The sequence below is a fragment of the Opisthocomus hoazin genome, chromosome 1, assembly GCF_030867145.1.
Source record: "Opisthocomus hoazin isolate bOpiHoa1 chromosome 1, bOpiHoa1.hap1, whole genome shotgun sequence".
In the NCBI taxonomy this organism is placed as follows: domain Eukaryota; kingdom Metazoa; phylum Chordata; class Aves; order Opisthocomiformes; family Opisthocomidae; genus Opisthocomus; species Opisthocomus hoazin.
In genome coordinates this window covers 152149250-152176381 of record NC_134414.1, presented here as the reverse complement: position 1 = coordinate 152176381, position 27132 = coordinate 152149250, and the positions used below count along the sequence as shown (strand labels likewise).

Here is a 27132-nt window from a genome sequence, read left to right as displayed (position 1 = left end):
GATGTAAGATAGAGTCACCCTGCTTTGGGTGTCTTAGTGTAAGAGAGCTCAAAGCACTGAAGCGCCTTGGTGATGTTCCAGTTTCTGAACTAGTAGCGTTTGCTTGATATTTATAACCTCAGTGTGTGAGCGTTGTCTCAAAGATCATGAGGTCATACGAAAAAGAGCATAATTTCTTGGAAAATACAGTAAAAAATTGTAAACAGGAATTGAATCAAAAGTTATTTTTTTTTAAATTATACAGATAAATCCTTCCTTTTGGAAGGGTCCTTAGTGGCCCTTTATTTCTGTTGCTATGTTTGATTAAACATTAATGCTTATGTAGTCACAGCGCAGCTAAATATCTTTACCTTGGAACATAACAATTTCCTGTCTCTACAAGAGAGGAAAAGGCTTAAAAAAAATAATAATAATAAAAAAAAAAATCAGGAGTCACCAACACTCTGTACTTGTACCTAAGCTTGAAATGTCTGGCGCACAATAGCACAGCATTTACTGCAGTGTTTTATACTAGCATAATGTAATTAATTAATTGACTTGCAACTGTTTTGAGATATTGCCTCTTGTGTATATGTTTTTACTAACATTCTAAAACATCTGTAGCTACATCTACTTTAACAGAATACTGCTGCCAGAGAGAAAGCACCTGCACTTTGACAGACAGCGAGCTGTAAGGCTCAGCACGTATGAAGATCAGATGCTGCACGGAAAAATCTGGGAGCACACCTGACTTCATCTGAAGCATGTCATACGCCTTTGGATATGTATTCCTGTACCTCCTGTGCTACGTGAAGCTGTGCTAATGTACCACTTCGTGTGGTCTTGTGCATTTTGAGGACAGATGGGGATTAATTAGCCCAGAGGCGCTACCGCTAGGCAGGCTGTATGGCTTGACATCTTCCTGCGAGAGGGGTCAGGGTCGTTTTGGTGGCAGGAGGCTCGCGGGGTGCTGGTCCGCAGGGTTGTACCTCATGTACAAGTCAGCATGCATAGCTCGTTTTTAGGATGTATTCCTGGGTCTGTAAATAAATTAATTTAAAATTTACTCCAAAATTTAAACTGTGGGTTGACTTTAAGAGGACAGTGTGGGATTTCCTGGAAGCAGGAAGAATTTCTTTATCTTCTCAGATAATTATGATTTTAACTCCGAGTCAGTCACTGAAAAAAAGAGAAAAAAGTAATGAAATGTTTCAATTGGTATAGAAGCATGTCAATCTTGAATGCAGAGCTTCTTAAGGACAAGAAGGTACTTTGTGATCCAGGAAAACATATGTGCACTAATCTGAACCTGGCACTGATTACATCAGGGTTAGTCAAGTGCTTTAAACTTAGCTCAAACTTTTCTTGAATGTTCAGAACCGAATCCTCATTGAATTACTTCTTTCCATTCCCTCCTTGCACTTCAGTGCACAGAGGATGTATTAGCTGACGTTAGTACAGCCTGACCATCCTTGTCTGATGCTGCATGTGTGTTTTATTCAATGCTAGATTTTTTTGAACTTCTACAAATGCGCCTTGTCATCTCTCATCAGCTTGTTGTCTAAATATTGGAGGAGGGGAGAAGAAAAAAATCAGTCCCTGTGTGTGGAAAGGGAGGAAGAATTTTCTCTGTGCCAGTATGTGCCAGCCAAGAGGCATTTTCTATTTACATTTTATTGTCTCTTCTTTCTGGAGAAGTGTGTTTCAAAGGCTCACAGTGCTGCAAAGCTCTCTGCTGCCTCATTATTTGAGCTGCTGATGTGCTGAGCAAAGTTCCTTAATGCAGCTTTCGCTAACTCCAGGGACTTCTCTTTAGTTTCCTCTGCCTGCGCTTTGTCTGCGGAGTAAATGTTTGTGTTTCTTGGAGAACTCTGGGGAGAGAGATCTGCAGACTGTGCTGCCTATCTTCCACAGGAACGGAGTGAGGAGATTGAAGGAGTGTATTTTCCTTGCAGTTTGTGAGAAACTCTAATTTGGAAGGGTATTGTTTTGGTCTTCTAGTTTGGCTTCTTCTACCTATAGTTATAATTTCCTGCCTGAATCCACGGTTTGGTCTGTGTGCTCTGGAGTGAGAGGAATAACTGCAGGACAAAAAAAAACAAACAGCAAACTGAAACCCACCAAAAACAGCAACAACAAAAAAATCTTTTTAAAGATTGTATTTATATTTTATATAATTTTTAAAGATTGTATTTATATACACACATGATACTGATGCAATTGCAGTACTGCAGCAACTATTCTGATAAAATCAACGTATCTTACAGCAGTTATGGTCTTTCTTGCCGTTGTGCTCTTTGGCTTGTGAAATGAAAGCTACTTGTGATCCCCGTTATAGCGTGACCTAAACAACTTCAGAGAGTTGAACACAACTCACAAGAAGAGCAAAGAAGTGGCTGCTTGGCACTGCATGCTTAACTCTAATTCATTAAGAGCCCCTGTGATTTGCATTGCTTCTAATCATGGGAATAATAAAAGACACATCTGCTTTGTTTCTCTAGGGTATTACAGAGATCGTTAGTTAATGTGTATAAAGCAGGGTATGAGCGAATGCACTAACACAATAAAAGAAAGAATTCTTAACAACGTAAGGGAGGAATAAACATTGCCATGCTGTGTTTGCTGTGACTGTGTTTGCTATATTACTGATTTATGTATACAAATACAGAAGAAATATTTCCACTCTGGTAACTTCTAGGTGACTCAGCTGTGGTCAGAGACGTGCTCTGACTGGTACTATTGCGCTTGCACAGCTCCCGTCCCAAAGAGCTTGCGACGCAGCAAAGCTGTAGTCTGCTGGAGGCATATATGTTTCAGAATATTGCATCTATCTCTGAATTTTAAAATAGCATACTCAGACCCACTTCACATTTGCTTTTTAGTTTTATTTCTGTTTTCTCAGTCTGTTTATCCTGGTAGAAGAGGGAGAGATGTACCAATTAGAAGAGCTGGAAATGCTTAAAGCCATCTGATGAGGATCAGGAGGTAGCAAAACTACCTCCTGAGAGTACTAAACTCTCAGAAATTAAGTAAAGATAATATTTGGTAACAAGAGTGCAATCAGTTGAATTATGAAAGATTTTGTGAAAATGTTCTCGCTGGTAGTAGAATGAGTTCTGCTTGCTCATAGCTGGGTTTCAAGTAAGGGAAGAGCTGATGTAGGGTAGAAAAAGAAGTTTTACTATATTTGTAAGAGCAAATAAGACCATGATTTCCGTATTTTGTTGATACCTTCTTGTGAACTGCACCTTGAAACTGTATCTCAAAGTATTATGGCAGTGGCTGTTAGGCGTCAAGAAATGAGAGGCTCTCGGTGCATTTCCTACTGAACTAGCTCCTGCTTGACAAAAGCCTATGTCCTCTGCAAGCTTTGGTCAGCACTCATGTTAGCAGACTCCGTTGCCAGCTACCCACAGCGTGCCAGTCGGCAAATTCTACAAGAAGTATAAATTTTCCAAGGCATGTGAGGAGGCCCTAGTAAGTTGGTTTTCATTTCTTTCAGCTATTGGTCTCAGTCTTAAGGAAACTACTGTTTGGAAGAGTTCAGTTTCCACGTCGTCAGCGCTGAAGATCGCTATTGTATCACGCAGCAGTGATTTGGCTCCCTGCCTTCAGAGATCACAGAACTACTCTAAGTTCTAAGCTGCTGTGGGTAACTCTGGGCACAGCACAGTGGGGAGGTCTCTCGGGTTTGCACACTCAGTTCGTTGTGAGGTGTAGGCCTACTGGTGGAAGCTGAATGGGAAGTCCTCCATAAACAGACGGACTCAGATACTAGTCACAGAGAGTCCTACAAACTCTTCTCTTTGCTGCTGTCTTGCTTATTCTTATTTTTTTTTAAAAGAAGCTATATTTTGCAGTCTCATCGTTCTGTTGGTAGCAGTTAGCATCCAAGATATGTTCACCCTCAGCCTACCCATGTTCAGTAGATTTCCTTCAGCCCTCCACTTTGATCAAACACTGGTTTACTCTGTTGAAAATCCTGGCAGCTGCCTTGGAGCTACATATTAATACACACTGCTTGTTTTCACATGGCTAGTGAAGCCTCTGGCTTAGCTGGGCTTCTTCTGTATTCCCTGTTCAGGTTTCCAGAGAAGGAGGCCTTCTGACTCGTGCTGCCTGCATGCTGTGTTTGTTGATCCCAAGGAGAAAAACTTCCAGACTCTAACTCTTAGGATGACATTTGCTGTCAGAAGGGTCAGAGGCAAAACTAATAGTCACGCGGTGCTTATGTAGCCTCTGAGGCTTTCATCCCCTGGCCCCAAGCTGTCCTACAGCCTTGGGAGCGGGAGCAGCAGCGATCAGCTGTACATTGTAGCTCCATGCTTCTCTCATCTTGCTAGGAGCAGTAGATGAAGGATTAAAGAGGTCGGGAGTGCATCCCCACAGGGTCGGTCAGACAAAGCAGGGGAAATGTCTAACCAGATCGCTGAGCTGTAATGGGAGGCAGAAATATCACTGAATCTCTCTGAAATGCCTTCTGTCTCACTGACTTCTGTCTTAAGGACTAGAATGCTTTATATTTTTTCTATATTATATATATAAAGCCTACATTTTTGTTGCCGTTGCGTTTCCTCGCCCTCTCTTCAGAAGCAGGCAAGCCCCATACTGGTGTCTCCATTGCCCACCTCCCAGCACTCCACGCGTGGCTCCTTGTCGGAGGAAGCGGCTTGCTGGTTTCTCCTCGCTGTGGTCTCCGTGCATTTCCAAAAGGAGAATGAGGTGTTCGTCAGTCGACCGCATTTGCTCTGCTGCTGTGGCTGCCGTAGCACACACCCTTACGCTGCCTGCCCGAGGTCGTTATTTTAGTGGCAGCAAATATGTCAGCGTATCATGGTTCTGACTCAGGTAGTGCCAGAATTGTCTTCAGCAAAACAGGCGGTGCAGGGAATGACTGGAGAGCCGGTCACTGATGCTGGTTTTCTGGCTTGACGCAGAATAAGCCAGCTAGCAGCATGCGCTGAGCAGCGTAAAATTCCCCGTGGAGTTCCTGGAACAAAATATGCTTTGGCTGCATTTCTTCCCTATTCCTGAAGGCCTTGATCTGGCTCTGTGTGCTGAGAACTTCACTTGACAGGAGAATATTGCATAACAGAAGCCTGGATAGCTTCTGTCCTATTTCAGTAGCTGGGCAGAACAAATGAGACTGGTGCATTTGTCTGATAGATTGCCAGGAACTATCAAACCCTTTAAGCATCAACAATAGAGAAATCTGGGAGAAATTAAAAAAATAAATTATTTTTGTTTGTATTTAGCATATCTGAAATGCAAAGGTGAGGATGCAAAGGTGAGGTAAAGGGCAAAACTGTGGTATTTCCATTCACAATGCTCTCTTTTAGGTTTCAATATAAAAAGGAGACTTCATGGTATCTTAAATCTTGGGGTTTGAAAACATATTTTTGTATTTGTATATGCTCTGTTATGAAATTGATAGTATAGCCTCTCACATCCATCTGGCCATCCTTTTAAGAAGACCTGTCTTGGTGAGAAATAGTCCAAGCGTTTGTCTTTCATGCCCCAGCCAAGGCAAAAGTAGGGTTCTAGGCTGCGCTTCTTCATAAAACGTGGGTATAAAAATGCTCAGACTGGTGAGCTTAGCTTTCTATTGGAAAGAAAAATAATTACAGTTATTTAATTAGCCTTAAATCTGAGGCCAAACACAGCAGGTAATTTCTTCCACTCTGTTAGATCTGATATCTAAAGTGCGAAATTTCATTTTAGCTTGCTGTCACAAGACTGCTAGACTTCTTAGTGTAGTCACCACATTTTTCTGTTAAGCAGCATACACCATGCTGCTATATTATCTAAGCTCATCAAGAGGTTTCACTGACAACATGTCAAGAGCTTCTCAGCTGGTAAATAGTTTCCGCTGTCTTATAGGGGAGGTATTGGCAAATTTGATCATGATGGAGGAAATGGAATATTTGTTCTGTTACAATTTGTTCTGGCCACCTGGGCACACTGCTGGCTCATGTTCAGCCAGCTGTTGACCAGCACCGTAAGATCCTTCTCCGCTGGGCAGCTTTCCAGCCACTCTTCCCCAAGCCTGTAGCGTTGCGTGGGGTTGTTGTGACCCAAGTGCAGCACCCAGCACTTGGCCTTGTTGAACCTCACACAATTGGCCTTGGCCCATTGATCCAGCCTGTCCAGATCCCTCTGCAGAGCCTTCCTACCCTCAAGCAGATCAACACTCCTGCCCAACTTGATGTCTTCAAATCCAACTCTTCCCACAAATGCCGTAAATGATAGTGCCGCTGTTTTTGACGAGGGGCAAAACCAGTGGTGGAAGAGGACAGAAAATCTTCTAATGCTCTGCTAATGCATGCTGGATGCTAATACAGACTTATCAACTGAGATCTCTAAAAGAAAAGAAATGTGCCAGACCACCCTGATATCACAGAGAGATTCACAGATCTTTGACTTCATCACTGAGAGACCTCCTTTTCACCATGCTAAGATGCGGTGTGATTGGTGTGCAGTAGGTATGGCGAGGGTTTTGAGTTAGGGGTTTGGGAGAGGGCTGCTGGGTTTGTGGAGATCCCAGTCACAGCTAAAGGAGAAAGAGCAAGGTGATAATGGCTGTGAGGAGTGAACTGGTGGAAGGAGAAGAGGAAGGTTTGTCTGCAGAAATGCTCTGATGTAGGACGTCTGCATTTAATTATGCTGAGGCAGAACAAAAATTCTCGCCTACTCGTGATCTATGCACAGCACCTAAGCTTTGATCCTGGGACCTGCTCAGTGGCTTTGCAACAACGAGCTCTAAGTAAGCGCTGCCACAAAAATCGGGAGAGCGGGTGCAGATGCTGACCTGTGTGATACAGAAAGGAGCCTGCAGGAGCTACCCCTTTGGGAGCTCCTGTGCTTACCAGTAGGCTAATTAAATGGGGATGAGGCAGAATACGTCTGTATTTGAGCTACTGAGAAATATTTGTTCTTTAAAATCCTGTATCGCAAACGTAGGTGTGTCCTTAGTACAATGGCCCTGTCGTAGCTTTAAAACCCTTGTAGGCTTGTTTTCATCAATTTTAGAGAGAAAATAGTGAGACTGAGAGAGACTAACAGTTTTCACTAAAAAATCAAGAGGCTCCTCCTGGGTTGTGTTAAATCAGTGGCCCTTGTGCTTCATTTGTTCTTCTCTAATTCTCAATGGTGGTCGGACCGTCTGGACTACTTAGGAGAGTCAGCCAGTCTGTGAAGTTGTACAGGTAATGCTTAAGCAATGGCCAAATCTTGAAAGTCAAGCTTTTGCGCTACATCTGGGTCTTGTTCTGTGGGCAGATCCTCTAGCCCAGAAGCCACAAGTCCCAGTGGTTTCCAAAGCATCGAGAGCTCCTGTCCGCATGTCATGTATTATTCAGCAGTTTGCAGGATCTGGCTGTGCACGCTGCTTGTTGTCTCTAGCTCTTAATTATGCAGTCACACTGCACTGTCTCTTTAGATTTAACTGCTATAAATTGAAATGAATTGCAAAACTGGTGTCATTTTTCAAGTCATGAAGGGTTTCTGGGAGCAATGAGAGTTTCTCCTTGCATGTCGCTACGCGGCTGTGCTGGTATGGAACTGAGTTGCCACTGTTGGCAAACAAAAAGTGATTTGAAATATACTAGCTGAAGAAAAGTGATTTAACCTTCAGGCTTCTAGCAATAACATTTATATTTGGTGCAAATTGCTTGGAGCGAAAGCTCTCTTAAAGAGGATTATCATGAGGAGTTCAGTCTGTCTGTAAATGTGCCCATCTTTGAATCACTGGATTTTATTTCTTTGCATTGAATTAGCATCTGTAGTGCCCGTATAAAGGATGGATTATGACCTTGCTTGTAATTCCGTGGCTAAGTGAGAGAAGGTTTATCTTTGCCAGTTTGTTGTTGTTGTCAGGTTGTTAGTGCTATTAAATAACTACGGAAGTTTAGCAAACCATAAGGATCTTTTAATTTGTCCCTAGATCAGCCATTTTAGCATCCTCTTTGCTTCATATTCTGCCATTGGTAAAATCTCCCCTACCTCTTCCCAAGCATCATGTACTACACAAATCTTTATGTGCTTAAAGACCTTTGAAAATGTGTCGTGTAACTTCAGTGCGTCGTTGTTGGTACTGTCTGCTTGTTCGTGTTGGCAGCGCCTGTTGTCAAAAATGTTGTGCAGTGTTGAACTACAGCCCTTTTCCATTCTGAGTCACTATTGTTATTACTGAAAATGCAGAAAATATTTTAAATATAAAGGCTCAAATCTAAGCTAATTCATGTTAATCCTAGCTGAAATGTTGGTCATTGCGGTGGAGCTACCCTGGCTGTGAGTTTGGCCCGGTAAATCAGATCAATGGAGCTGAGTGACATAAGCTTCCTCCCGGTGTTACCAAGAAGCCAGGAGTTAAGTCACTGTGATGAAAAGCAAGTCACGACTTCAGCTATTGCTGGCGTGCATGGTGTGGGACTCTGCTCTGTGACTCTAAGGCCACAGCATGCTCTATTACTTCCAGATGTCCTGGGGCTAAAAATGATCTGTGAAGTCTCTGAAGCAGAGCCTGGTGCTCAGCGAAACCCTAACATCCATATAAAGCATCTCAGATGACAGAGCACGCACAACTAATGCACCTGCATATGCCTGAGATTTCACTGTGGATCGATGGCCGCTGTTGTAGCCCGTGTTTCTGCTGCCAGCACGTAAATGAAACATGTAGACGCTTCTTGGCATTTTCCTTTGTCTTATTAATTTTTATTCTTTATGCATGGAATGGAGCATTCTGTTACTCCAGGACTCAGAAGGCTGGAAAGTCGCTTTGTTTCAGTCTGGACTTTGCTCCATAGGAGGTGGTGTGCAGGTGTTGAACTTTTAACACTGTTCCTGCCTCTTCATCCATGCACATGCTCTCCTTGGATTGCACTGATTTGCCTCAAACCCTACAATTGTTGTATGTGCGTTAGCGTTGGAGGAAAACTGCTCGTTGTTGGAGTATCCACCTCTACTGGCCACCAAAGTGAAGAGAGCAGGTTGTTCCTGCTGCAGTCATAGTTGTGGGATTATTTACTTGCTGGTGATTAACTAACAAGAAATTGTACACAGATGCTTTTAGGCAAAGAGCATGTATTAGAAAGAATAGCTTTTAGGTGTTGTAATTACTTGCATAGCTTGTGGAGTCCCTGTCACACATCCCGGGGAGTGGAGCGAAGAAAAGATACCTTGTTCAGGCATCCCCAGTGTTCAGTCCAGTTTAAACTCATAAAATATTTCATAGAATGAGGAAGCAAACTGGTGAGATTGAAATGGTCTGTGACCACTTCATGTTGCTGCTTCTGACCTCAGATGTGCAAGTTCTCTGAAGCAACAGAGGAATTTTTCTTTCTCTGCATGTCCCAGGTTAATTATGAGTCCTCCAGAATCCTCACTGAAGAAAACTGTTTTATGTATGATTGGATATTTGTACCCACGATTAAAAATTTATTATCAGAAAGTGGCCAAAAAATATTTTGTCTTATAGGACTCTTGCTGTCTGTAGCTTTGTTTCAAAAAAATTTATTTTTCATTAATTGTAATTTTAGTTGAAGCTAGTTCATTACATTCAATATGATGTTTAAAAAGACTTGTCTGAATAGTCTGACCCTCTTGCTTACAGAAATTACATCCCTGCGTAAGTTGTGAAAACATACCAGATATTATAAAACTCGTCAAAACCAGACTGAGTAGAAAAAGATGCCAGAAAGGCCTTTTGTGAATGTAGATGTGTATTTAAAGGCATACTCTCCTTTGCTCTTGCACAAAACTACATCTTTTTTTTTTTTTATTCATTTTGTGCTGTTGAGTTGAAAAGGCAAAATATCTCAACAGATAAACTTTTGCAAAGCCTGCTGTCCTAGTTGAGTAGAGCATGAAAACCCTATTAGTGATCCAAACCGTAGAAAAATATTATCCTGCTCGAGTGTACCCATCCTTCGTTGCTCATGCTCCGTTTTGCCATCTCATGTTAACACCCTGCAGCCGTGGACCTGCTCTGGGCAGCAGCAGTAGCAGCAGTCCGTGAGGTTCAGATATACGTTTCCCTTCCCACTGCTCTGGCTTTGATAGCACACTAACTCTCGGCATTACACCATTGTAATCGGAATGAAGATTTGGCATCACTGAAGTGTGCAGAAGATGGGGACGGTGTATTAGTTGTTTTGTTAAATATCAGCTCAGTTGTATCTGCTCTTGGTGGGGGAAAGCTCTCCTTCACTCTTCTGTTGGGGATATGAGGGTTTTCTTTTGCAGGAGCGAAGTATTAGGTTGGTAGGATTCCCACATTTCCCTTTCACAGAATCACAGAATCACAGAATGGTCGGGATTGGAAGGGACCTCTGTGGGTCACCCAGTCCAACCCCCTGCCGAAGCAGGGTCACCTACAGCAGGCTGCACAGGACCTTGTCCAGGCGGGTCTTGAATATCTCCAGAGAAGTAGACTCCACAACCTCCCTGGGCAGCCTGTGCCAGTGCTCCGTCACCCTCAGAGGGAAGAAGTTCTTCCTCATGTTCAGACGGACCTTCCTGTGCCTCAGTTTGTGCCCATTGCCCCTTGTCCTGTTGCTGGGCACCACTGAAAAGAGTTTGGTCCCGTCCTGCTGACACGCACCCTTGAGATATTTGTAAGCATAAATTAGGTCCCCTTGCAGCCTTCTCTTCTTCAGGCTGAACGAGCCCAGCTCCCTCAGCCTTTTCTCGTAGGAGAGATGCTCCAGGCCCCTCACCATCCTCGTAGCCCTGTCCCTTGGCGTATGCCCCTGGCGCGAGACCGTGGCTTTGTTCGTAACGCAGCGCTGTGGGTCGTCCTTTTCGACTGATCCAGAGGAGCAAGATATAGGCATCAGTAACAGAGCTTGGCGCTTGAAGGAGCTTGTGTACTTGGGTCTGCAGGGATGCTCGGTGTGGTTCCTGGCTGGCTGTCCGAGAGGTGTTCTTCTCACACTACGGTTGGGGATGAGTCAGCAGCAGCGAGGTGTGGACTGCTGCAAAGATGCTGTGTTCAGTAGTTCAGATGGCATCAGTGCTCCCTTTCCTGCTCTGATCAGTGCCTAAGCCATCAGAGTTGCCTGTAATTAATCACTTCAGCTGGGTTTAAGGAAGCCCGTGTGTGGGCTTTTCTCCACCATTCAGTGGCTTTCTCTCCTCCAGACAGTTTTGGAAGAGTTGGGAACCTCAAGCTCTGAAATAGTCTTTATGCTTCTTCACCTTAATAAGGGTCAACTCCCTGCAACTACTGACCATGGTTCAGACTTCAGATAGTTCTCTTACCGGACCCTTAATCCCTTGCAGTTTAATTGACTGGGAAATAGTTAATGCCCGGTATTGACTATTTATTCCTTAAAATGAAAAGCAAATTATAAGCTTCTGCAGGAAACAATTTCTTCTTCATTTGACTGAGGGTAAAAAGTCAAAAAGGAATGCAGATAGTTCTTTGTATTTTAAAGTACACATCCAAAGGGTCAGGTCAGCAGACATTACTTGGCTCACACCTTTTGACCTTAGAAATCCTCTGGTTCCTTAAAGTCTCCCTAACTTCTTCAATACTTTTTTTTACAAAAGGCCAAGCAAAATCAATTAAAACAGAGAAGAATAAACTCTGTTATAAAAATCACACTTTTAAAAATACAAAAACCAAAGATGGTTCTGAAAAATAAAAAAAGTCAATATTCCCTAAGTTGAAAGGAAAATAACTCAGCAATCCTCAATATAAACTGGAATCTGCTTTTGAATTTGGAACCTATTGAAAGCCTCTTAAAATTTGCTTGGACAGTGAGATGTCTGAACATAGCAGGCTGCAGCATTGTGGCTTTTGTGTTATGATCACAAAACATCAATTTGTTTGTGCACATTAAACAAATACACAGATTTTCTTTCCTGATAATTAGCATGGCATCAGATGGGTGCAAGATCATTGTATTTTCTTCTAAAACTAACTTAGGAAAGGGGAAAATAAAGCACTGCAAGGAGACACAAATCTGATCCTGTAAGAAGTAAAAGTCATCTCAATCCTCATGGCTTTTTACTGTGGATGAGGAGGCCCTGGGCAACCAGATCCAACTCTGAAACTGGCCCTGCAAACTCTATGCTGCCTGACTTGGACTGCTTTGTTACTGAAATCAGAAAGGATGTGTTTTTTCTAACCTTTTCCTTTAACCCTATAGGGTTAAGCCAATGATGAAGTGGAATAGCAGTTTGCCTTAGAAGTGGACTTTTCTGTGGCTGTGTTTGGTGCTTCCATTGTCATCATACCAGAATGGTTTGGGAGGTGCAGTTGTTTTCCTGACTTTTTGGAGACAAATATTTAAAATTATCTTAGACTACATGGGGAAGAACTGACAGTTATGTGTGTATAGTCCTTGCCAGAAACACTTAATGAAATGTGGATGCACAGCTAATTTCGGGGACACTTTAAAGCAGTGTCGTTTTTTTCTTTTTTTTTTTTTACTATTCTGGTAGGCATTGAACACCTGGCCAAAACAGATGAAGCCCCATTTGGATAACTGCTGAAACAGAGAACCCACATGAAACAACATAATAAATTGATGTCCACATCTGGAAATCTTAAGTTATTTTTGCAGTAGTCTACAGCTGTAATGCAAAGCACGAATGTTTAGTGATGCAGGCTGGAAATGTTCTGTACTACTTAAGTGTGGGAATGAAAGTAATTCATGTTAAACACTGTGGTAATCTCCTAATCTGTGATGCTAAGTACTTTATAAATATGCCATTTTTCTAGCGGAATGTTAGGTGAGGTTAGGTAGATACCATCTTCTGAATGTGAGTTCCAAGCAAGTATCCAGTGACTGGAAGTGGTTTTATATTTCATCTCTGTTTCCTTATGTTCAGTAGAATTCGTACGGCCTCTAGTGATTAAGGACTTCCCTCATTAATTTTTCTGCTTTGCACTGAATTTGTCGTACCAAATGTCTTCATTTTTTTTGTCACCTCCATCTTTATCTGGCTAAACTAATATCTACTTTTGGATGCGCACACCCTTTCCCACACTTCCAGATTCTGCAAGTTCCTGTCTTCCAATATTACTCAGTTTTTCCAAACCTGAATGAGATATGACATTTTATTATAAATAAGCTAATTATCTAATAGTTTAACCTGTTTGTTTAACTTCCCAAGTGGCCAGCTCTTTGATCAGAACAGGTTTTTAATAGGCCTAGATGAGACTGTTTGTTACATTCATTTAAATTGTGATCTAGGCCATGCCTGAAAGTAGGCTAATAGCTGAATTCACCAGGCCAGAATACCCACAGCTATTAATTTGTAAAACAGTGCCCTTCAGAAGTTTTTCTACTTGACCCACTTTCTAAATTGGATGGTACACCTGACGGTTCATTACGCATAAAGAAATTTGGGAATTTTGACTTGTTGGATGCTGTGTACTGCAGTCCCAGGCAGCACTGGGAAAGAAGGACGATATTGTGTTGGGCTGGAGTCTCTCGTTGTGTGTCTGGGCCATAGCCCGTTAGAAATGTACGTTCAGTGTTTCCATGTAGCAGCACAGTGATTGTGAAAACTGGCAGATTGGTAGGGATGAGAAGTCAGGTCTGCGTAGTTGCATCAGCAACTCACATTCGTGAGCGTTTCAGTGAACAACTTACACCTTGTAGGGGTTGATCTATGGTGCCTCTCTTGATTGATACAGCTGATGGTCAGTTTTCTGGGGTAAGATACCTCACTCCATCCTGAGGAAGGCATGGACTGTAGGACAAGCCGTATTTCTCTCATGGCCCCATGCAGCAAAGGTAATTTAACCTACCACATGTACCCAGGGTTCTTAAAGTACTTTAAACTCTTTGCTGTTGTTCACTTGTGTTGGTGCAAACCAAGGGCTCATTATAGAAGATGTTTCTGTAGGAAGGCTTGCAGTCTTTGATCTAAGTTAGGCTACTTCACTGTCCCCGAATGGTTTATTAGGTTTCAGAAATGCAAAAGGGTTAGTGAGAACGGGATATCTTTGCAGACTGCAAAAATGCATCAGATGTTATATTTCGGTTTTGGTATATTTGCATTCTGTTAGCATAAAGTTGATTTATGTCATGTTGAAAACTTGAAATGGGCCAACAGAGACTCTGAAGCTTCTCCAGGAGGAAGAGAAGTTTTGCTGGGGTGCCTGGAGATCTTTGTCCGCATTCTTGAGTACTTGACTGACAGTGTTCTACTGTTCTTGTTTCTTTTTGTTTCAAATTTACTAGGCTTTTTTCAAAAAATTTATCAGGAGCTCATTTCTCATAAGCCCTTCCTTTGCAGTGGAAGTGATTTGTGCATGCTGTGGTCTGCAGCACTTCAAAGATAGATGTTTTTTTCCTTAAGTCTAATACAGAGTGGGGCTATTCTAGGAGGATTCAGTCCAGCCTTGTTGGTCATTTCATCAGCATAGAGTCTGAATCGGAATGACTGGGGACATGTAGGTCTGAAACCATTGTACCTAATCAAAAAATACTTAACCGGGACACTTCACGTGGGAGCCTAGTCATGTCAGCCCCCTTATACAGCCAATAGATCTCCAAAGGGCAGTTCAAGCAGCCTAAACTCTCCAGAGAAAGCATGTGACATCTATGCTCCTTAGAGTTAAGTGGGGTGAATTTTGGCCTTAGCAGCCAATAATGGGTGATGACCTACACAAAGGAGCATGATATTGCAGTCTTGCAGAGCAATGTCATTGCACTGTATCCTCCATGATGAAGAGCTTTCTTCATGGATTTATTCCAGGCCAAGACAATAGGAAAAGGCTGAGCACATTGCAAAGTGATGGCTGACAAGAAATGGAACTGCTTGGCACAGTGGAATTAAAGTGGAAACCACAGCATTTGTACCTGCAGGGTTTGTGAGGAGATGTGTTTCTACTTTGTCTTGTAGGGATAACTTCATATCTCCGTGGCTGCCACTTCACAGTGTGTGAGGTAAATGCTATTCAGCACTGCAGTGAGCAGTGCTAGGAGTTGTGGACAGCACAAGCGATGTTCTAAACTGTGACTGCTGGGTGCAGCTGTGGTATAATATGGGGGATAATGCTGAGCTTGATTTTTTGAGCTTCTCAGATTAACCTTTTAAAATTTTGTGGTTTGTTTTCATAACAAAGGCTTTTAAAAAATAGTTTTTAAAATTGCCATTTACTCAACTAATATAAGCTGCCGTTGCAGGTTATCTCAGACTGTACCTCCCAAAAAACTGATCTATGTCTTGACTCAAAAGTCCTTAAAGATTTATTACTGCATTTTCTCAGGTGCCTCCTGCAGAAAGTTAGAGAAGGGACGGACCAAGAAATCACCATGTCTTCAGTCTCAGCTTATTACAATGGAAAGACCGTCCTTATCACAGGAGCTACAGGTTTCATGGGCAAAGTACTGATGGAAAAGCTCCTGCGCTCCAGCCCTGAAGTGAAAGCAGTTTATATACTTATCAGACCAAAGGCTGGACAATCACTGCAAGAGAGAGTGGCCAACATGGTGAAATGCAAGGTAAGTTTCTATATTTTATTCTAGAGTCTAATCTGAAATCCATTTAGCTGGCTGAAGCAGAGGACGTCTGTCCATTCATGAAGAACAAAATACCTGCTGTAACTATTGTATATTTTTGTCCTGTCTATAACAAACAAACAAAAAATTGTACATGCATGGACCTGGATCTGTCTGATTTTGATAGGTGATGCAGCATTTTACACTGTAGTGATGTAATTGTTTTTCTTCCTTTTTGCATTGCTGTTTGTTGAGAATTAATTTTTTCAGAAGCATGTTACCTTAGCACAGTTCCTTTTTGCAAGAAGCGCAGCATTTTGCTTTCATGAACTCTTTTCGTTCCCCCACTTTCAAAACTTAATATTTGAATATTAGCATTCAAAAATGAAACTGAGTACTTCTTGCCTTTATTGGGGTGTTAAATTCATTTCATAAGACAAAACCTAGTGGCAGTGTGTAGTGGGCTGTGCATTGCTGCAGTACAGCATGGCATCTGCCATCTTCTGATGTCAGCTCCAGTTTAATCTTACATATGAAGTGTTAAAACACTGTTGCATTTGAAAAGGGTGTTTTCCAAAGTTGCTTGTCACAACTTTTTGCTTGAACACAAAGGCTAAGACCTGTGAGTTGAAGGACAGACCTGTGTGGCCTCCACCCATGCTTCTGTTGAGCTTTTAGCTTGCTGCCCCGGTGAGGAAATCCAGATTTCTAGTGTTGAGAAGGATGTCAAAGCCCTTTGCTGCATTTAATGTAAAGATTTGTAAGGAGAAGCTGCTAAACCAGTTATCTAGAGTAGACTTGGCTTGAGGACCTCAGTGTCCCCAGGAACTTTGGCTAGTGGTGAGGTCATGAACTTGCTCAAATTCCTCCAGCTATGTAAGTGCCAGAGTTCAAGCTAATGCTTACTGTTAGTGTGGATTTGTACATAGCTGATGTGAAAGGAGGGGAAGGGGCAGATCTAATCCTAGTAGGCAAGGAATTACTTGGAATTAATCTGAGAAATGTCAACATCTTTATGGTATGGGTCTAAAACTTTGAACAAGACTTGACTGGAGAAGTACTCCTCCTCCTTCTACTGCAGTTAGAGGTAAAATAGGGCCATAGATGACTTACTTAGAGACAAGTAGGTTTGGAAGAAGGCATGCGTTTTTCTTCTTACTGTTTTGAGGCGTCAAGCTAGAAAAATCTTAAGTATATTCAACAACAGAGTTTGATTTATTTGTGTTTTCAACAGAAGGTAGGTTGTTTTCCTGTTCAGGAAAATTTGTAAGTGATAAAAGCAAACCATCACATTAGTTGCTTTTTGCAAGTCTGTCAAGCGCACAGTTTTTCATTACTTTTCCTTTCAATGAGCATTTTTCAGCTCTTACTACAGCTTTTATCACTGAAGACTGTGGGTAATGGTTTTCATCATCAGACAATGAAATCCCAGATGTGGTATGTTTACATGGGTTTGCTGTTTTTATTTTTTTAAACCACTAAGAAAATGATAAACCAAGCTATTTTTGAGGACTTCTAAGCTTTGTTTGCATTTTCTGTATGAATATTATTGGCTTATCTCTTCAGCTGGCCAGCACCACTTAGTGTTGTGGTTGGCTCTAGGTGAGGTTCCCTAGCAGCTGTTTTATTGTTGCAGCTGTACCTGCTGTACCAGATGTACTCCTTTTTTTCCTAGCATGCGTTAGGAGTTTTACACATGCCAACAGCAAGCAGGACTTGATAACTTCTCCTTGAACCTCTGACAACCTGCTTCAATGTGTTTCAAATGAACAAAAGGAGGAGGCAAGTCTCCAAGTTAGGTTGCTGCAGCCTTGAAAAGAAAAAAACTCTAGGGGTATGCTCACAACTCATTCAGGTCCCCTCAAGGAAGAAGGTCTTTTTTGATGCTGATCTTTTCAAAATAAAGCAAAAATACTTCCCTAAGGCAGAAACCTGACTCTTCAAAGGTCATTGTGTGAAAATGTTGGTAGCCTATGTTTTTTTTCTAGAAGTGAAACTGTTAATTCCAGTAACTCTTAGTTTCATGTCAGATGAAGAGGACAAGAAACATTACTCTTAACATTTTTGCAGATTGTTTCCAGTGAAGTTTGCTATATGTCTTTAAGCCACATAAGCAGTCATTCACAATCTAGAGACTATACTTTCACTTACAGTTGTGGTTTGCATTCTCCAGTCTGGGAAACCTCTGAGCTATATAACAAATAAAAATGCAGGAAAAGCTTATTCCAAGTCTTCAGGCAACATTTGCATTTGACATTCCTGATCATGATTGCTGATGAAGAATGCATAGATTTGAGTATGCACAGGCAAATTCAGAATAAAATCCCTCCTCTTCCTTATGCATACATGAATAATTTCTAATCTCTACTGCATAATTATTCTTTTCCCCCACAAACTGTTGGATTTAATGCAATGCAGTATTTGTATCTGGTTTTAGGACAAAATACTTTATTTCTACTTTTGCATTCTGCCCTGTGTAATCTTCTCTACTGACTGATCACACATTCAGTTTCAAAGTTACTCTTTCATTTACATTATGCCTTGACCCAGTATTGTCTTCTGGAATTTCTTAATTTCACATCCAGAAGGGAAGTTTCCCAGGAACCAGAGGAACAGAGGAAACCAGGTTATCAGCTTCTAAATATTCTAAACAAACAGATAAAAATAGTATTTGGGATGAAATAAGATGAGAACAGACAAGCAGACTGGCAAGAATTAGTTGCACTGCATAATGCTGAGCTTCTTCAGGTGAGGCCTTCTGGGGACTTCTGATTTTTGGTAGTACTTAATATTTTGAAAGAAATTGCCTGTCATTGTTGATCTCATTTCATATATTACTGTGAAATGTTTGTGGTTTCTATTATTATATATACAGGGGTTTAAGCTTTGAGGTGTCACATTTGTGAACTGTCTTGTTCACAGTGCATACATGCGAATATGCTGGAAGGTGGCTCCTGTCAAATAAAAAGGCAACTGTAAGTTACAAAAGGGTGATGCAATGTGAAGGGGCAAAATACCTTAGTTTGTGCTTTTCAAATGTTTATTACATGGAATTTTTCAAATTTTGAATTCTACATTAAGAGTAAAATATAAAAAATAATTTTGTCATAAATCAGCATTCTTTCACTGTATTCTGGAGTAGCTGAACAGATGACGTCGAAATGTAATATAATGCTGGTTTTCCTCAGATCTTGTAAAATTAGTTTTACATGAAGATGTGCTATTGCATTAATATGAAACGTATAATGAACAGATGCTCAATTATCTCCGCATCATCTCCAAAATGAGTGTGCGCATTGAGGAATGTGTGGCGCGTGGTGACCTTGCCTATTGACGAAAGGAGATGTTCCATTTTCCAGCAGTGAGTCCCTAAGGGAATCAAGCTATTACCCTGTGCTTAATGAAATGCCATGTCTGCATGGCACAGAGCACAGCTGTTACACGAAAAACCACGTTTCAGTATCAGCTTCACCCTGGATGTGTCCGTAGATGTGGATAACAAGGCAAAGCTTGACAGCGCTGTTTTATTCGTTAGTTAATGGGAGGTGTATATTTATCAGAGGGAGGAAATTGTTTCAAGGAGCATTTTTTGTGGTCTGATCCCTCCATGTGCAGAAATAGGCAGGAATGCTTGTAGGGGTTGTCTCAGATTCCCTGGAGAGCAGTTACTGAGCTAATGCTGAGTCACTGGTTGTAGCTTTCACGCTGTCCCTGGGAGAGCAGAGCTTTTTCCATGCCCTGTGTGCAGTGAACCAAGGTTGCTCACTGCCGCCAGACTGTTCCTTAGATCTGTTTGTTCAGTGCTCGTAATTGGAAAGATCAGTCAAAATGAGGACTCTTGTTAATGGCTCTGATAATTCAGAGAGAAAATGGGGAGGCTGTGAGGCTGCTGGAAATGGGGAGCAGCTATTGCTTGGTGTGACCAGAAATAATGTAAAAGGCTACTACTTGTTCATATCGTCCAACCACGGTTAACCCTTGTGCTGCCAACAGTTACAGATAGTCCTTCTCTCTTTTGCTTTTCCCCTGCAGATCTTTGTCTGGTAGCACACATTATGATGGGGCTGCCCACTGACAACTGAGCACGAGTCCAGTGTTACCAGGCACCTTTGCCTCTTCAGTATTTAATTGTCGAGTGTGCTACATTTATCAGCCAATATACAGCAAGACTCTGTTAGCCCTGTGAGTTTCACCAAATCATGCCAGGTTTCTCTTTCTTCACCTCCCTTGACGATCTCTTTCTCCAGGCCCTTGCTCATGCGTCTTGCTCATCGCCCCAAACCACTGCGGTGTCTTTCCCTTTGGAACAGCGTGCCCTAAATCTGCTGCAATCACCGTCGTGGTGCATGGATCAGTACCTGAATCAGAGCAGTGAGGATTTTCGGTTGATGAAACCGGATCCTACTCACTCAGTAGGAAGTGTGGAGAGTGCTAATTAGAGTGAAATAGAGCTGAAGATATTTTCTGTTTTATTATTTCTTTAGTTTTGCCTCGCTTTTGTCAGTAGATTATCAGACATAACTCTGATATTTGTGTACCAAAGGAACAAATCTGTCATTTTAGCAAAAACAGATTTCTTGCTTGACCCATGATTTGTAAACCATGTGCTAGAGAGGAGCTAGCTGGCTACCCGTCTTAAGGGTGGTAACATAACTGACATGAATGCAGGCAAGGGTCACGAACCATTCTGCTCCTCTTTGCTAAGCTAACGCCCTCTGTTGCCTTGTTCCATTTCACTTCTTTCTCTTCTCCAATTCGTGTTTCTGGTTGAAGAAGGCTGTTAAGGTTTTGCTTTATACGTTAGCAGCAAACAGCCTGTTTCCTGCAGCACAAGGACGGGCCAACAAGACCTCTGGTGCTTCCAGCAAGATAACCTTTCACACTGGACAAAAAAGAAACTACTGTTAGTCCTGAGCTCAAGACTCACTCACATGTCCCTGTTGTCACTTTCTGCTGTGGAATATTTGCAGCCCTGCTGCTGCTGCTCCTTGGTTCCAGGCTCTGCTGGAACATGGGCATCTGGAACAAGCTATGTGCGGTGACATTGCCTTTCCTGGGTTCTGGGACAAAGCTGCAGCCTTGTATTGTGACAGCTCCTCCTTATTTGATGGACATCCAATCCATGTCATGACTCAGGGTGTGGAATCTCACCGTCAGCTTTCAGCTAAGTTGGGAGATCTGGCAGCCCTGCCTGCTCTTTCATCTATTCTACATGCAAAGCCATGCCTACCAGGAGGCTAACAGAGAAGCTGAGAAGCGCAAAGGTCCATGTTATTATCAATTAGTATCAGAAGAACTTGGCTTCCTACACTTCCTTTCTCCTTTGCACTTGCACAGCTGTCAGCACAGACTGCGTTCTGCAGAAGTGCTGGAAGGACAGCTGGGTGTTTGGGGTTTTTTTGATGCATACTCAGATGTCAGAGCAGAAACCATGGTCAGAGGAAAGCAGAAAGAAAAGTGATAGCTGAAACTGTGTCCTCCGTTGTATCGGTTGGATAAATTCTGGCTGCAATCTGCTGAGGAAGGAAGAATGTCTTTGTGTGACTGAGGCAATTCCCAGAGAAAACAGGCTCAGTGCACAGTTTTGTAGTTGCCATCACTGCTTGGTACACAGGGATGCTGCACTGTAATTTAGAATTTCTCCACACACTGCGGACAAATCCAGAGTTATGGATTTAGAAAAACCCAAAAATCTATGTGTGTTTCGTTGCACTTACATGTGACTAATGACATTATTATAAATAATAATAGCTAGACTTTTCTGTATATAATGTATTTCTTTGCTAAACTTTTCCAATGTGTCTGGTGAGTCTGATTAATTTCGGTGCCCTTTTAAAGACTGATTGCCTTTGGGATACTTTCATTTAGAAATGTTAAAAATGGAGCATGTCAGATCAACAGTCACATCCTGTACCTTTGAAGACGCGGTGCACAGGAGCAGAGCCTTATTCTGTAAGGTTCTAAGCACATACAAAAGCAGACATGAAAAAACATGGAGAGGTATCTATACACCATTTGCTAAATATGAGCCCTCATTTTTTAATGAAGCTGGAGAGAAAATATGGGTGACAGGATTGTGATGCAAATGAGACATTCAGGGACAGAGAGAGGAAGCAGTTAAATAATGAGTCGGTGGTATTGCTAAAGAAAGGATGTATGTTTTGGTTAGAAGAAGTTGCAATGGACATCAAGACATCCAAAAGGAGAGACATCAATTAAGCTCAAAGATGGCAGAGAGAGAGAGAAGTGGGTCAGGAACAGAAGAGTAAGCGGATAAGTTTATGACATAATGGTGACACCAGTGGAAATTTTAGTTAAGGAGGAAAAACAGTACAGATGCGGAAGATAAAAGGACTAATAAAAAACTGCAGTAGTATGAAAACGTAGGAAGAGAACCTGAAGAAACAAGTAGAGGAAAAAATAGAAGAGAGCAGATCTGCAGAGGCTATCAGAGATGACATGTGAGAAAAAAAAAGTTTTTAAAAAGCATCGGAAGGAAAGTGTGAGGTGTGGGGCATTATCATTAGTGAAAGTCAGGGCAAGGATCCAGAAGAGAATGGGACTGAGGAGCTAGAGGGAGGAAAAAAGTAATGAAGGACTAGAAAATGTTGGTAGGGATAAGGGAGAAGAGGACACCTTCTTTTCTGATGTTGATATATTATAAATTTTTTTTGCCTTATGTTGGCATTCAGGAGCCATAACTATGCGAGCACAGGTCTTTGCCCAAAGTCTTTCAGTCCGATTGAAAAGCCTGGTAAGGTCATCAGGAGAAAGAGAAGTAGTTTAGAGTGATCAGAGAGCACAAAGGAGTGAATCAACATCATAACGTTTGAATTATAAAAAGGATCATGCCTCATTTAAAGCCAAAACCCTTCTGTCTGTCTTATAGCCCGGTTGAATTTGTCCTATACCAAGGTGATCAGATAATGTTTTCCTGCTTATGCCAAATTTTGCTAAATATGTTAATCTTCATTGAGCTTTTGAAAGCATGGGAGAGGAGTTTTTAGGCCCTATGTAAGACATTCAGGAAAAATTTTGTCTGCCATTTAAAAGTTACTTTTAAAATTTTTTGTGGTCATTTATTGAAAAGGCAAACTAATTTGTTGATGAACATCTGTTAAACTTCACAGAGGTTATTCTCTACCAGACCTCAGTCTTAATTGTGTTGCGGAACAGAAGAGGTTAAGTATGAGAACTGCCCATCCTATTCTCTCTTCTCTGCAGATCCAGAAGGTTATGCAGAACTAGTATTTTATTTTGCAGAATAAGCTCTAAACTCTTTCTTCTTCCTTTGGACAGTTAAATTGTCTGTTTCTTTCTTGTTCTCCACCTGCGTCATAATATCACGTAGACATCCCTGTGGCCTGAGTAATGCTACGCTCCTCCCAGCCACTAAAATAAAGAGTCTGGAAGAGGTACTGTTCTCCAGTTTCAGGGGAAAATGAAGTCTCCTTCTTGTCTTCTAATGAAGATCAGTCTTTGATTCTGTCATAGTACAGTAGCTATTCCCAGGAACTTTCATCTCCTTATTTAATCAGTAGGGAATATAATAAAACCTCTGTAGTGTTCTTTACTATTTAGAAAAAAATAATTCACTGCAGTTTCAGCTAGGTTTTTATAAGCTTGAAAATGCGGCTCTCTTTCCTTTCTAACTTGTTTTCACACTCCTCCCTCTGCATGTTTTCACGGGATCACAGCACTGCCAAGGTTGGCAGGGACCTCTGGAGATTGTCTAGTCCAACCTCCTGCTCAGAGCAGGTCAGATGGAGCTGGTTGCCCAGGACCATGTCCATCTGGGTTTTCAATACCCAAGGAGTGCGACTGCACAACTTATCTGGGCACCTGTGCCCAGTGCTCCATCACTCGCACAGTAAAAGAGTGTTTTCTTATATTCAGGCAGAATTTCATGTGTTTCCTTTTTTTGCTCATTGTCTCATCCTTTCACTGGATACCCCTGAGAAGAGCCTGGCTCCACCTTCTTCTTTACACCCTGCTATCCAGTATCTATAAAGATTGCTTTAAGCTTTTTCTTCTGTAGGCTGAACAGTCTCGGCTCCCTCAGCCTTTCCTCGTAGAAGAGATGCTCCAGTCCATTCATCATCTTCCTGGCCCCTCAACTGGACTTGCAGCAATACGTCCATCTTTTCTTGTGCTGGGGATCCCACAATTGGACACTGCTCTCCAGATGTGGCCTCACCAGTGCTAAGTGGCGGGGAAGGTTAATCGTTTGGGCAGTGCTGCTGGAAGCTAAGTTTTGGGCCAGTCAGTTCTGAGCTGCCTGCTTCTGAGCAGGAAAACTCCATCCATTGAATCAGACTTCCAGAGCACTCTATAGAGTCTCTTAACAGTAGCAACGGAGGCAGAAAAAGACTGTCACGAGTTTCAGAGCATCTTATATGCAATAGGCAAAGACTGAGATAACATTTTTCCTATTTGTGTGTGTTCGAAGCAAAAACAAGTTGTGTGGGTCACAACGGCATTTCCCACTGGGAGAAGTTGGGTCTTTTACTACAGAGCTTCTCCTTGTACTCAGGCTTGAATTTCTCCCTGAAACATCAGGCTCTGGTCACTCAGAGATGCAGTTCCTGGGTGTTACCAAAATAGTTCCTGCTGATGTTTTCCCTTAAAAGCAAATCTCACAGTACCTTGAAGATCTAGGAAGAATTATGACCTATTTAAGTGATGCATTGTCTTTTATTACAACAAGTGGTACAGCTGAAATACAGACAAGCCTTGGGGCCTGCCATTTGTCTGCTGGTCACCAGCTCTGCTAGGTGGTATGGAATGCAAACCTCGGTTTTGTCACTGCCAAGGAGAGTTCACAGCTTAGTGCTCCAGCTTTGCTGACTTCGGTACTTCAGCTCCTGGGGGTATTCGCAGTAGTAAAGTCAACTTGTGTTTCTTTTTCAAAAATAGACTGCAGTTTTAAATTTACTCCAGTTATACATTGCTTGCCATAGTTGCATAATAAATCACAACGAAATTAACATAAATTGCTAAATGAAAACCAAGGACACGGTGCTAAATGAAACTGTAGAATCAAGGCAAATTATTCTCAAATGAGCAATTTTTTGAAAGCAAAAATGCTTCACAATTAATTTCAAGAGTGTTTTGTCTTTCATTTTGTGAATTAAAATGTTTTGGTGTCGAAATCTGACACATTGGTTTCCTCGTCTTTCTCTCGAAGCAGCTGTTACGGGTGTTGCTGTGCCGTGTCCGCTGAGACCAGCAGAATGACAGCAACGCTCATACTTGTCCCAGTGCTCGGGCACTTGCAAAACAGACCCAGCAAGTGGAGCATGGTGACCCACCATTACTGTCTGACCAGAAGCCACCTGCTTTGCAGCCTTGCCATGCAGGAGCTCCATCTCTCGTACCAGCTTCTTATCCCAAGGTGCGTGGAGGTCTTTGCTAGGTGCACGCACAGAAAACGCGTCTTGTGCAAAGGGCCTAGCGAGATCTCTTGCTGGAGCTCAGCTTTCTATGCGCCTACTTGCTCGGCTGCAACAGCAAGGAAGTTAATGATTTCTGCCTTACCTGTCGTTATTCTACACAAATACCCACCACCTCCAGAGTGATACCTAAAAGGTGGCCTTCATTTTTATCTTGGCTTTTCCATGGCCTGGACTGGAATCACAATAAATCAGCACATTTCAAAACGTTTTTTTTGTTGGTTGGTTTTTTTACTTAAAATCATGTCATGAGGTGAAGATCATCATCTAAACAGCAACACTTCCAGGGCAGAATACATAACCTGAGGTATAAACGTTTCAGAAAAATCCCCCTAGCCAACTGTATGCATTGCTAATGCAATAAAATAAAAAAAAAAAAGGGCAGAAGAAAAAGCTGAAAAGAAAGAAATCTCTCAGTTTCATATTAGATGTCTAACGAGACTTATGCACAAGTTTAAATATAAATATTCAAGTATTCTGAATTTGTAAAGGTTTCATGGCTATTTTTATGCAGTTCTTTGAGACCTCTGATGGTAAGGGACCTCGTTTTGTCCAAGGAACATTATGGACAAGCTTCTTATGCAGCAAACACAAAATTGTGCTCTGCAGTCCAAGTAACATATACACATTTGTATACACACACGCACACATATGCAGAAAGGTACTTGCTTTCAAGCTAGCCATTTCTGTTTATTTAATGGTGGATATGCCATGGGATTTGTGTGTTAATGATGATGCCTGCAGTGAAGAATTCTGCCAGCTGATAAATGACAAAATAAAGAAAGGTTCAGCCCTTGAAGGAAATGGGCAGGCAGTACATTTAGAATGATGCAATTTAAAAAAAACCTCAAAAGTCAGATTTTCTTGTGTCAGTAACAGCCTAGAGCTTGCAGTCAGGCTGCATTTGCTACTGTATGTAAAACGAAATGCATTTTTGCTTCTCTATAAGCAGTGATATTTTGGGACACTTGTAGCCTGTATCTACTTCACAGTATTCTTTCTTTAATGTGTGAGGGTGTCTTACAGAAGAAAGAGGCAATTTCATCAGGGAGTTAGCAAACTAAGATTGCAGTTGAGTCACAGCTTTACAGGATCTTCATAACATTGCTTGAATTCACATTTATGCCTGTGTGCGTTCTGGTTTGCAGCCAAGGCCCGGTTCCCAAAATCAGTGGAATTTCTCTTGGTATCTTCATTTAGCTTTGGTTGAGTATCTTGTGAAGGGTGGATTTCAAAGAGAAGCTGGGCCCAAATAAGTAATTTACAGTTGTCCTTTCAATTATTGTCATTGTGTTAGATTTTCTTTTTATTCCGATTATTTTGTTTCTTATGGCAAAAATGCATGTAGGAGTTTTATTTCACTGCCAATATATCAACTTCACATGATAGCAATTTAGCCATAGTAAGAAGTGCTTGATACAGGAATGCAAATACAGTTAATCAGTCTTGTATATCTGGGAAACCAATACTGTCTGACTCCAGCCTAAAATTGGCCTTGGAGGATAAGCCAGTTAGTTATTTTCCAGGTTTGAAAGCCACCAAAAGCAAGAAGCAGCAGTTTTATTGGTACTGCTGACTCCCATACACTCCTTTTGCCTATGTGGTTGCATCTGATCTTGACCATGTGTGTGAAGTTGGAGATGGAAGAAGTATCATAGAATCATAAAATGGTTTGGGTTGGAAGCGACCTTTAAAGGCCATCTAGACCCTGCAATGAGCGGGGACATCTTCAGCTAGACCAGGTTGCTCAAATCCCCATCCAGCCTGACCTTGGGATGGCACGTTTACGACTAAAAGGAAGATTTAGATTCTGTAATCCACAAAATTTGCTTTTATGCTAGTCAGAGATGTCTCCACCCAGGTATTCGTGCCTTTTTGGATGTCGGTCTCCTTGCCAGCAGAAAGCTTTCAGTGTTGCCACCACTGCTGTCTGCATATCCCAAGGGGTAAAAATCAAGGAAGTGAGAAAGCGTGCATTAGAGGTATGGAAGAAACACGGCACAGGAGAGAGTGATGGCAAACAGTTCAGGATGACGTTTTCAAAGAGGACAGGAAAAGCACAAAGAGCACTGAAGAGAAAAGCTCCACCCCACAGGCTCGAGAGTTTACATCAGTAACAGAAATCAGAGCTATTTCCCAGCAGCTTTTGCTGGCATCAAGGCTGTGGAGCAACACCATTAGAGAAGTCCTGTTGGGCATCCTTTGTTTCCCTCCGATTTCTCCCGTATCCCATTTTGCTC

The 27132-nt window shown here is 41.9% G+C and overlaps 1 protein-coding gene across 6 annotated transcripts in view; it reads left to right on the top strand.

The window, feature by feature from the left end:
* The window catches only part of FAR2 (fatty acyl-CoA reductase 2), a 142350-nt gene that overhangs the window by 40251 nt on the left and 74967 nt on the right, over positions 1-27132 (top strand). For all 6 annotated transcript variants that reach the window (XM_075441920.1, XM_075441897.1, XM_075441888.1 and 3 more), the window contains exon 2: positions 15209-15443. In XM_075441920.1, coding sequence (XP_075298035.1) covers positions 15255-15443 — 189 coding nt within the window. In that variant the 5' untranslated portion in view covers positions 15209-15254. The remainder of the gene's footprint in view (positions 1-15208; positions 15444-27132) is intronic.